At 34.8% G+C, this 12,598-nt stretch overlaps 1 protein-coding gene across 1 annotated transcript; it reads right to left on the bottom strand.

Moving 5' to 3' along the window:
- Positions 1–7,539: 7,539 nt before the first annotated feature.
- On the bottom strand, positions 7,540–12,225 carry LOC109206003 (ras-related protein RABE1a). Its single transcript, XM_019368768.1, has 9 exons — positions 12,000–12,225; positions 11,774–11,884; positions 9,567–9,639; positions 9,339–9,439; positions 8,854–8,919; positions 8,511–8,608; positions 8,257–8,319; positions 8,090–8,182; positions 7,540–7,955 (listed from the first exon to the last, which is right to left on the bottom strand). Exons 2-9 carry the CDS (start codon positions 11,844–11,846, stop codon positions 7,872–7,874), a joined length of 651 nt encoding a protein of 216 aa, XP_019224313.1. The 5' UTR covers positions 11,847–11,884; positions 12,000–12,225; the 3' UTR covers positions 7,540–7,871.
- Positions 12,226–12,598: the final 373 nt, after the last annotated feature.

Below are 12,598 nucleotides of genomic sequence, written 5' to 3'. Positions count from 1 at the left end.
TAAGGAGTAAGCTGAGCCGGGCACACACTGTAAAAGCAACAAAGCTCCTCCGCTAGAGGGAAGATCGGGAGACTATAGCCGATCAAAAATGGGTACTCGTAAAATGTGCAGTACCCAGGCCTGTGCACATTGGCGTAGTCCATCCCAGCCGGAGCCATTTCCACATGGTCCGGAATGTTGTGTGTCACTCGAAGGTCATCTAGATGAGATTGCAGTAAATCGCTACGCTCCCAGGGAAGGGCTGGACTTTTCGTTTGAAAATCCCTTCGAATATGCATGTCCTTTGGGAGGACGTTGTCTACAGAAAGGGGAACGAGGGCCTTTTTTACTTCCTCCCCCTCACCGCCAGAGGAAGGCGGAACCCTAGATGGGTCAGTGTCCTTGGTCTTTTTACCACCATGAGTACGTTTTACCATGATGATTCTGTTTGGGAAATAATGCACTAATGACGAGAAATATGACTTCAAAAGAAGTGGAGGAATCCCACACGAAATAACGGTTACAGGACAGAAAGACAAAGGAGTAAATCAGAAAATGCTTTCCGAAGGTTTGAAAGTTGAATCGAATCGAACCTCTCTCCTATTTATAGGGATAAGTTGCGCAGAAATCGATGAGTCATGATTCAAAACATGCGCGGGAAACCAAAATGTCACATCATCCTCTGAACCGCCTCGGGGGCAAATATAATAATGACGCATACAGGCGATGACGTCATTCCAAAAAGAAAGCCACGCGTCAGTGGCTCAACAACGTCATACATTTTACCTCATTCATGTTGCCGCCCCTGGTCGAGGTCAAATTCTCCTAAGCCGAGGTTTGCATTTCCGCCAATTGAAGACGCCCACCGAATGCGTCTCCAACGAGCGGAGGGACTAACTGTATAGGGTCAAATTTGACCGTCAGCGTCTCTACGCCAATGGGTACGCCCAGTGAGTATACGCCAACTAACGTAAGGGTACGACTCGGACGTGGGGACAAAAGCGACATCGTTTAGGACTCAGTGTCTTCACTAGAAAAACGTTACCTACTTTTGTAACTTTTTGATTATTTCGAAGAAAGTCTCTTATTATATAAGGGAGACCTTCACATTGTAAAAAGGGGGAATAATTCTGGAATAATACAACTCTCTCATTTTCTCATACTCTCTCTCTATCGCTATCTCTAACGAATACTTTCTCTTGAGTTCATATTATCACTATTAGATCTACAACAACAACTTCATTTTTCATCTCTAGGTCTATTATATTTGATTACGATTTACCCTTTCTTACTTTTGATTGTTTTTAAGCTTGCAAAGTATATCGATAACTTTTGAGCCAAACAACATTAACATAGTAATTGATTAATTAAGACAAAATACATATTTTTATCATCGACATTGTACTCAAATCCCTCTTACACACTTGTTAAATACGGGAATAGTATTACACACCAAAACTTCTAAAAGTGTGTCAATTACACACCTCTTTTGCCATGTGTCACACGCGTGTATTACACATAAAATAGGCGCGTGAAAACTAAAAAATATATCTGAAATTAAGGTTTTTTTTTGTTTTTCCCCTTTTTTTTAACTATTTCCTTTTTAAATTATAAAAATATATATAAGGTATGCCTTCTTCCCCAACCCCAAACCCCAACGGTTCCCCCCCCCCCCTTCCGGTCTCCTCTTCTTCCCCAACTTCCATCCTAGTTTTGTCTACCCCCCTCATATTTCGTCTCTCCAACCCCTATGACTACGAAGTACAAAAAAATAAAATAAAAAATAAAAAAGAGCATAGGAGCTGTTGGGTCTTGTAAAAGTCACTATTATTGACCTTTTGAAAAAGCTTGAAAATGTAATCGAGTCTTGTTAATTTTGGTGTTCCATGACCTAGAAAATTAGTTTGAATTCGTGATTATTGTTGGGTAAAGATTTAATCGACACATGCTGAAAATTTGATGATTAATTTTGATAAAATTCAAAAAATACCATTAACAAGTTTGAAGCTTTGGAATTGAGCTTGAATTTAAAATCTGTATAAGGATTTGTGATGGATGTTGTTAAAACTTATTAAAAATCGGCAAAGAGTTGAATCTATAGCTAGGAAAGAAGGTATTTGTGGTGGAAGGGTTGGTAGTAGTATGGTGATGGTGGAGAAGATGATGGTGTTGGGAAGATGAGGGGGGGGAGGGGTTTCTTTATGTATTTTTTTTTTTTAGGTTTTCATTTTTTCCCTCGATTTATGACACGTGTCAGATGCTGATTGGCGCGTGTAATAGCAATCTTTAAGCAGATGTGGTCAAACACCAAAGTGGTGTAATTAACACACCTTTAAAAGTTTTGGTGTATAATATTATTTCCGTATTTAACAGGTGTGTAAGAGGAATTTGGGGACAAGATCGATGGATAAAGTATGTATTTTGCCATTAATTAACGTGAAGCCTATACTTTTATCCATCACCATGACGAACTTTGAATGCAAAAAAAATAATTTTATCATTAGTTTTAATTTTTTTTACCGTCTATATGTTATCCCAAACTTAATTACTAATTTGGATTCTCGTTGTGTATAGACCCCTTATTAATCCGATTTGCACTATGTAGGGCCAAAGTGGAAGCACACCCTATGATAGGGAGTTTCTCTTTTTCGGGAGCTAAACTCAATATTTCTGGACCGGTTAAGGGTGCATCAGTATATATGGATCGGGTTGGTTCGACTTTTATTAAAACCAAAATAAACCAACAATATCGGTTTGGGTTGGTTATGTTTTCCGGATTATTTTGAATTTTTTTGTTACGTGAATATTATTCCAATCTTGCTTTGTTAAAGTTATAGATAAAGTTTGATAAATGAATATATGTTTAATAAAAATTGAAAAAAACTGACAAACATATGATCTATTAATATATTCTTATGGAAAAATATTTTTAGTAACATATGATAGTTTTTTCTTAGTCATCTAACAATAATTTTTTTGTTGGTGTGTGCTTAAAAGGTCAAACGAATTGAATAACTAAACATAAAAATTAATATGAAACCTAAATAATAATTATTTAATTTTAAAATTACAGAAATATCATTTCAAATTCGAAAAAGATATAAGAATTTAATAGATCTTGACATATGAATATGAAAGAACAAAGAGATTGATGCATTTTAATAACACTTGATAAGAAAGTGATGATATAACCTATTATTTAAAGTAAATAAAATGGATGTACTTTATATCTATTAAATATTACATCCCATGTGAGGATCCAAAATATTTCTAGATATTATTTAAAGAAAACTTTATATAAAGTCTTAATATATATATATATATATATATATATATATATATATATATATATATATATATATATATATATATATATATATATATATGTAGGGATAGAGGTAGCGTAGTATTTATGGGTTCAGACAAACCCAGTAGCTTTTTCTTAAATTTTATTTTATATTAAAAAATTCATTGAATATATATGTATAAATATTTTATTGCGAACCCAGTGACTAAACGAGTTATGAGTTCGATGGCAGGTTCAAAACCTATAAACTTTAAATTCTGGCTTCGCCTCTGTTTATATGTCGGTTTGGTTCGAGGTTTTTTACTCAATACCAAACTAAATCAAACCAAACCTAATCGGGGTTTTTAATCGATTTGATTTGACTTTTCAGTTTGGTACGGTTTTCCAATTCGGTTTGAATACCCCTAGGTGAATGAATCTAAGGTTATGCATAATTTGATAAATACCAAATTACCGTATCAAAACCAAAAAATTTAGTATTAGATATTCGATATTTTAGTATTTGGTACGGTATTTGATTTAGGTTCTTTCAAAAAATTGGTATTAAATATGGTATTCGGTATTTTAAAATTAAATACCTAAATACCAATATCGTACCGAAATATATATTAAATTACACAATGCATATATTATTAATTATAACGTAAACATTTAAAGTTCTAAATTTTACTTTTCGTTATTTTTATAGTTTTCTTTAACCTTTACCACTCTTTTTTTCCTCTATACTTACATTTCCCTCTTTTCTTTGATTGCCTACTTATGTTTCAACCTTTCTCCCATATAGATTTAGTATTTTTGGTTTCTATTTTTTTCACTATATTATAATATTTTTATTTTCGTATTGTGAGTACCATAGTTAAGAATATTACAGTCTATGGCTTTATGAACTAGTTAATATTCGAGCCGAACAAACCAAAGTTACCAGACCGAATAAACCAAACCGAAAGGAGAAAAGCGGAACCATACCGAATTTATTTAGGTATGGTATTAGTATAGCATTTTAAGAAACTAAATACCGAAAATACCGAACCAAAATATCTAAATACTGTATAATACCGAACGACGAACACCCTAACATGAATCCCATCTATCCCCATTTTTTGTTTAGTGCTTTGAAAGAGGTAATTACAAGGATAAAACTATCTGGCGTGCAAAATCTAAGTTTTGTTTTGCCTATTAACCCAACTACAAGAGATATAGTAAATAAATGATGACAATTAGCTACAATATTAGAAAGAAAAGAACAAAAGAGCACAACAAAAAATACAAGAGATTTCTCTAACGACGGGCACATGGTTTTGCACTAATGGTATAGAATATTACTAATATAGATCGAGTGAGGAAAAACATATCATAAAGAAAAAGAAAAAAAAAAAGAATTATTTCTCTTCAACATATTTGAAGCCGTCGAAATTTTCAAAAAAAGAACCAGCTTCAAAACTCAGGTACTGCGTTGGAATATCCCTTCCAATATCATTAATTCTTTCAGTATTATTATTAGCCTCTCTATTCCAATTCCACGGCGAAAAGAAGGTATTATCAACTTCAAGAAAAGATAAAAAGTTCGGAGTAGAAGCCAAAGAATTCCACAAATTAGTCAGATCATAGGATTGTCGCAGTAGTAGTAATTCTTGTTGAAGTTGTTGTCGTTGCTGTAAATAACGCAGCAGTTGACAGTTTTCGCATCCACACACTGCTGCAAAATTGTACAAATCAGACATATTATTATCTGCATCAAATTCCACGTTCTCTAATTCTTCAGAATTCAGTTCCGCCATATGTTCAATATTCAATGATGTGTTAGAGTTGTGTTTGTGTATATATAATGATCTTTGGTATTATTTGAATAGGATAGGATTTGACTCGAATTAGTACTCCTAGATAACTAAGAGACTATGTAATTAGCTCCTACTTCTATCTTGCTATGGTTTTTCCGAGTGTTATAATTATAATGTATTTAGGATTTGGAATATTACGCTAAACTCTTATCCACAATTTTACGGTACCATGTCAGAAACTATTTTCTTTTTGTTTAATTATATTATTCTTATTAGTTTCCTTAATTTCTTCTTTTGATTTTGATAAATAAATAAAAAATGGAAAAAGTGATTGCGTACATAAGGATCATGGAAAATCATAATAGTAGGAAAGTGAAAATACACCAGAACTAATCAGTTATCACTTTTAAAAGTATATTTTTTGTTTAAGGAATTATACCTTTATTATTTATAGGAAAATACACGATTAATAAACGTAAATCATAAAACAAGCAATTATATATAACTGTAACCATAAAATAGCTAATAGTCCAGCATAGGCAATTTCATGGTCACTCCTTCCCATCAGAAAAGGGTTGCAACACCATAGTAATAGTTTTTTTAATTTAAATTTTAACTAGATGATAATAGTTCAGTAACATTTGGGTTCAATTTTTACTGTCGCGGATAAACAATATATTTTTCACATGAGTGACATATTCACGCTGATTGGGACGGGTATGTTGCTTATCTATATATAATAAATAGCTGATAATAGCTGAAATGGAAACTGCAGATGGTGAGAGTTTCTATTTTGGTAGATGCTTCAGTATGGGTGTTAGTTACCTAGTTTTGATGTTTCTTGTTTGTTAGTCTTTGAGAAATTGGCTATCTCAGAGAAACATCGATTGGCTAAAATAAACTGTCTTTCATTCCCACCCAAACACAATGCTTTAATTCATTTGTTTTTCTTTATAAGCACCTTCATTAATCCAAAATTACTTCAATAATCACATAATGGCAAAGCCCTAGCAACAAATCAACCACACTTTCTACAAGTAGCAAGATCCAGGTAGTCATCACAAAAGTTGTATTTGCGTATACATAAGATTCCGGAAAAGGGCCAAAACTATCCCTATCGTTTGGTAAATGGTTTATAAATACCTTCCGTCCATCTATCCGTTCAAAAAAACACACGAAGTTAATTGTATTAACAAAAATACCCCCGCGACTAACGGCAGAACTGATGGAGTGTGTTTTTTTGAACGGATAGATGGACGGAGGGTATTTATAAACCATTTAGCAAACGATAGAGAATTTTAATTGGGCCACGTGGCAATCTTTGAATGGAACAAAAAATGGATATTATTTCAACCCATTTACCTTATCCGACCCATTTACAAAAATGGGTAGTATCTATCACACCCATTCTCACTCATCTGATCTCCCCCTTTCTTCTTCTCCAATTGTGACACTGCATACACACAATAACAAATTAATTAAAGAATAGATAAATCTCAAAATCAAATAACCCGGAATTCAAACCAGATTCTGAAATTTCTCCAATCAAACTCAGGATAAGTATTGAAACTCTTAAATGGAAAGTCAACAGATACATTTGGGTTGTTAAGTAAGAAGACAAGGATCAAAACAAACCAAAAAATCTGAAACAAAAAACTGAGCCCAAATGCTAAAATTGTCCAAATATATCAATCAAATCTAGGAGAAATATTGAAACTTTGAAAGGGACAAGTAATGGAAATCTTTGGATTGTTCATAAGAAGACGAAAGAGCCGCGAAATAACAGAGAAAAAACAACTACATATAACTGATACAAGCGCACAAGAAAATTGAAATCAAGGTGCTAAAAAGCTTGAAAAGTGAAAGGGTTACCATATTCTAGGATAAAGATTAAATCCATAAAAGGTAAAAAAAAAAAAAAGTAAAGGGTTACCTTTGGGATGTTCATAAGAAGAAGAGGAGGAGGACAAAGAGCCATGAATTGCAGATGAAGTGAAAGCCAAAGCCATATTTTCAAACACAAAGAAAGATTTGTTTCAACAAAGAAACGCTAAAAATTCTTTGTGAGATGAGAGTGGGTGTGCTGGGTGATAGAAAAAAAAAAGGCAAAGAAAAAGAAAGAAAATAATTAGGCAGGTCAAATAAATAGGGTCGGACCAGGTAAATGGGTAAAAATAAGACCCATATTTGATTCTTGGTCAAAAATCCCTCTCGTTTGCTAAATGGTTTATAAATACCCTCCGTCCATCTATCCGTTCAAAAAAACACACTCCATCAGTTCTGCCGTTAGTCGCAGGGGTATTTTTGTTAATAGAATTAACTTCGTGTATTTTTTTGAACGTATAGATGGACGAAGTGTATTTTTTTGAACGGATAGATGGACGGAGGGTATTTATAAACCATTTATCAAACGATGCTTTAATTCATTTGTTTTTCTTTATAAGCACCTTCATTAATCCAAAATTACTTCAATAATCACATAATGGCAAAGCCCTAGCAACAAATCAACCACACTTTCTACAAGTAGCAAGATCCAGGTAGTCATCACAAAAGTTGTATTTGCGTACACATAAGATTCAGAAACAGCTAGGTTACAAATATCCTTGAGCTAATGGAAAGGTGTTAGCAACAAATTTGCCTTCTCAAATAATAGTCAACCTATCTTTCACACGTTAAATTTCAAAAGAATGACCAATAAAGATATTACAATCCCCAACGATATTGCCTTCAACTTTAGCTTTTGCTTTGCTTTTCTTGGTGGTTTAGAGCCTAGCAAGTGCAACCGCACCTGTAATGACCAACCATTTTTACGAACCACAGCAAGCTGATTTCTGGGCAGCTTGACTACCTCCAGCTCCTGCATCTGGTTGATTAATCTTGAGCGTCGACGGCTGCAATGTCAACTAATGAGTTCAGTATTTGGAAGAAAAAATATATAAAGGATATCTGGTTCTCGTCTTTGTTCCTCTCACTACCCTTCTCTAAATAACTCTTAAGAATTTACCAAACTAGTTAAGTTATTCACCTCAGCCTTGGAGTCTGTGTCTGCTAGCCTTTGCTTTATATCTCTTGCTATTGAGAAGAAAACTTGTTCCACGTTAAGATTTGTCTTTGCACTCTGCAATGAAACAGTAAAACTTAGTACGGGAAAACCTACCAGCATTTCTTTCTAGGTTGTCGAACCATACTTACAGTTTCAAAAAACTTAATCCCATACTCATCTGCAAGTGCTTGGCCCTTTGAAGTAGGAACAGCCTACAAACAGGTTCATTTTGACCAAATATTAGATCTTCATTGAAACACAAACCACCAAACTACTTCTATTTCTATCCACTTCTCTCGTCTTCTTTCCTAATTTGGGGATATTGTTTCTTGTCACCCCTAGGGGTGGGGAGAAAAGGAGCAGGAAACTTTTAGATATAGAATCAGCCCAAACGAGAACCTACCCTCTTGCTTTCATCCATGTCAGCCTTGTTCCCTACAAGTATTTTGTTGACATTGTCTGAGGCATGCTGCTCAATGTTACGAATCCAGTTCCTAATGTCTGCAGATAGGATCAAACAGTTACACCCCCCCCCCCCCCCAAGGGAGGAAAGAGGAAAAAGAAAAGTAAAGAAAGGAAAAAAAGGATAGATATGAGCTAATGCAGCAATTATAAGAGTTTCAAGTTGCAGAAAACAGATCAAGATATGGAATAATGCAGCAGATTCAACAAAGTTGTAAAAGAGGTTAAAGTTCACAGATGAACAACATCTCAGATTATAGGAATATCAGGACAAAGAACCTTACTGTTAAAGGAGGATTCGTCAGTAACATCATACACCAACAATATACCCATGGCTCCACGATAGTAAGCTGGAAAAATTTGTAATCAGAAAAAGAAGCAATAAGTTCACAGGTAAACAAAATGCAGGGATCTAATAAAGAAGATCATATTTGCATTTTAAAAAGAACTTATTGATGAAGATGAGAAATAGGGATAAGGATAAGCATTCACAAGCTTAATTCAACTTTGCAAATAATACGATACAGAAGATCAATTATAATCGACTCTCTTCTTAGGAGGCCAAGAGATAAAGGTCACACGGAAATGTAGAGAAGAAACAAGAGGGGGAGAAAAACATCATAAGACCGAATCCAAAGAAGGTTCAATTAAGTAAACAAAAACGGAGAGAACTTCTCCCAGTTAGGACGACCTTTTATGCCAGAATCCTTTTATAACCTTGATGAAACAACAGGAGAACTTTTATCAAGGAACAACCATAAAAACATACCAGTAGTGATAGTCCGAAACCGTTCCTGACCAGCTGTATCCCATATCTGAAGCTTGATCCTTTTTCCATCAAGCTCAATGGTTCGAATTTTAAAGTCGATTCTGACAAGCATAAAATAGATATAAGAAATAGAAAAGCAACTGTACACGGAAGTGTAACCAGGCACATAATTCTCAGAAGAGTTCTGAAGCAATTACCAAAGAAGTGTAACTATGAGAGAGAACTCACCCAATGGTTGTGATAAAGCTTGTGGTGAAGGAACCATCAGAGAAACGTAAAAGAAGGCAACTCTTACCAACACCTGCAGCGTGCACATCAAAAACAATTGATCATAAAGAAAATCCACTATCGTTTTCTTTAAAGTGATGCAAAGAAATTACAAAACCACCAGGTACAACGAAGAAGATGCAGAATAAGAAGCTCAGAACTTCTGGAGAAAAGGAGACAAAAATAGATCTCACCTAGCTTTAAGAGATACACTAAAGAAAAAGTAAAAAGAACACCATACAAAAGATCCTACCTAATACACCAAAGAAAAGGTAATATGGAAGTTTTCCATCCTACCTAAACTTTAGGCAAAAACAGTCATCATGGTAACCCCCACCTTGCACACCACCGGTGAAGCAGAAAAAATAGAAGTTGTATGGACCAAGGCGAAGAACCTAAAAAGGAGAAAAAGGAACCCCCCCCCCCCCCAACCAAAGGAACAGGGGAAAACATTCATCTACTCCTAATGAGCACAGAACAAGCAGAACATGCAACCAAAAGAGTTTGGCTACAGTATTCTGTCGTTCTTCAGAATCATGTTCACCAACATAAGATCTAAAACTCATATTTAGTGGTTAATTCATGGATGCAATAAAGAAAGCAATATGATAATGTCTGATACTTTTTTCAGAAGATATTTGCTGATAACGCAGATTATATCTGAGCAATTGAGCTAATCAGAATTTGTTGAGATTCTTAGCAAATAGCTAGATTACATCTCCTCGAGCTCAAAGGCCCACATATCAAAGTTGACACATCCAGATGCTGCTGCTGGTCCTATAATTGATCCCAAAACACTATAGCTAGCATTATTAAAATGATAGCAACCAACTTAACCTGACAAGTATAAACAGTGACGAGATAAGCAGACAATGCCACATATTCTCTCCATTAATTATAGAAACAGTAACTGATGCAATCAAACGACAAAAATGTTCTTCCTGCTTTTATTATGCATGCTGCTGACATGCTAAGTATAATCCTCTTCAAAGACATCATTAAGCTGTTTATAGAGTTATTTCACAACTTTGGTGCAAGAGAGACCTGGATAAAGACAAAAGTGAATGCAACCATAAGTAAATTTCCTTGTGGTAATCTAATCCAGTAGCTTCAGTCAATCTGCAGACATTTATATGATGGTAAAAGCTTAAGAGAGAAGCTCGTCCTGAGACTCTTTAAAACATGAACGATCCCTACCATTGCTTGGCAATTCTTGATAACAAGCACAAAAGCAAAACCCACCGAGCAAAACATATCCCTCACTACATCCACAAGAATGAAAGAACCTGATAAAATAGTCAATCAATCAACTACATCCGATTAGTTGGGGTACGCTTAATCCTCTGTATCTACTCCACTCTATTCAATCAATATTCAGAAGATTCATCCTAATGCAACTATATATAACCTGTCCTTCAACCTAGCACAACCCTCCTTCTGGATTTAGGACCTTTATGGAATAAGAAGCTCACACTGATCAGATAATACCAAGTAAGATCATGGCTAATTTTGACACCTAATACATCAACACGTTCCATACAGCAATAATCTATGGTAATCATTACTAGTCCAGTAGATATTCCTATGCGCTCATTAACACTAAAAATGCTACTCCCTGCATCCTGATTTATGTGACGTTGTTTGACTAACGGAGTTTACGAAACAAAATAAAGACTTTTAAAACTTGCTGCATAAAACAAGCCATAGATATCTAGGTGGATATAAATCACGCGTAGATTTGGAAGTACAACGTTAAATAATTTATTATAAATATAAAAAGTATCATTTTTTTCCCCGACATACTAAAAAGGAAAGAGTGTCACATAAATTTGAATGGATTATGTTAAATCCCTAGTCATGTCACATGGACAAATATAACAAGCTTTCTAGCTAATTAACATGCAAAGTCATTAAATGAACCAAATCTAGACACATCAAAAAAATCTGTACACGTCAAAACCAAATCGTAAAAAAAAAAATACATTGTCTGAGCAGAGGCTAGATCCGTACAGAAGTCAACTAACGGATCCTAAAAATGTAGCATAGATCCGAAAATTTTAAAACGACCAAAGCTAATGCTAATATCCAAAAAAATTGAGAACACAAAATTTGTGATCTGCGAAAAAGGATTAGAAAGGAAAATGAGGAAAATGTGTTAGATTACTGACCACTATCGCCGATCAAAAGAAGCTTTATGAGGTAATCATAGTCCGCTCTAGCCCTTGCCGGTGGTGCGGCCATTGAATAATCAATTCGTATATGATATTACACACACACCTCTGAAATCACAGAAAATGATCAAATTAATAACAAAAAAACTCAATTAATAAGCAACAAAAAGCAGATCAAAATCTACAGAATGAATCTAACAAAGAGAGAGAGGAGGGGGGTTACCAATTGGCTATTCTGCGCACTTTGTGCTGCGTGCGCTTAGCAAATTGTTCGAAACGAAGAGAGTGGGGCGGGTGATCACGCGCTTTATATAGAGAATGGAAAATTTTAACGTGGTGCGTTTTGATTGGATATGAGGAAAGGTATATTAAACGACAAGAAATGTGTGCGTTGTATGTTTGAGGCTTTGAGCTGGAATTTGTAAAATGGGGATGGAGTTTTTAAAGGTACAAATCTACAAAGATGTGAGCATTGATTGTAGCAACGAGAGGTACAACTGTTAACATAGTTTAGCAACGATGTAAAGAATAGTCGGTTGCATCGAATACATAACCACCTTCCACATGATTAGCTTTTTAGACTATTGTTTTTAAAGTGGAATATTCTTCTTAAATTACTTGTTCTTTTATCCTTATTTCCTTTTTCGGGTGTTCGATAAAGTTATGTTCATGTGACCTATAGGTTACGGGTTCGAATCGTAGAATCAACCATTAATGCTTACATTAGAGTAGGTTGTCTATATCACGCTCCTTGGGATATGATCCTTCCCTGAATTTGCGTAAATACGAGATGCTTTGTGAACAGGGCTGGCCTTTTTTTCT

The sequence above is a fragment of the Nicotiana attenuata genome, unplaced genomic scaffold (assembly GCF_001879085.1).
Source record: "Nicotiana attenuata strain UT unplaced genomic scaffold, NIATTr2, whole genome shotgun sequence".
Lineage (NCBI taxonomy): Eukaryota > Viridiplantae > Streptophyta > Magnoliopsida > Solanales > Solanaceae > Nicotiana > Nicotiana attenuata.
Note: the sequence above shows the minus strand (reverse complement) of the source record. Positions and strands in the feature narration are given on the sequence as shown.

Bases quoted from the DNA above. Each gene is read 5' to 3' on its own strand.
- LOC109206003 (XM_019368768.1), bottom strand. From the start codon at position 11,846: ATGGCCGCACCACCGGCAAGGGCTAGAGCGGACTATGATTACCTCATA. The intron at 9,440-9,566 runs GTGAGTTCTCTC...TATGCTTGTCAG, and splicing joins AGCTTTATCACAACCATTGG to AATCGACTTTAAAATTCGAA. The intron at 8,320-8,510 runs GTAGGTTCTCGT...ACCTGTTTGTAG, and splicing joins ACATGGATGAAAGCAAGAGG to GCTGTTCCTACTTCAAAGGG.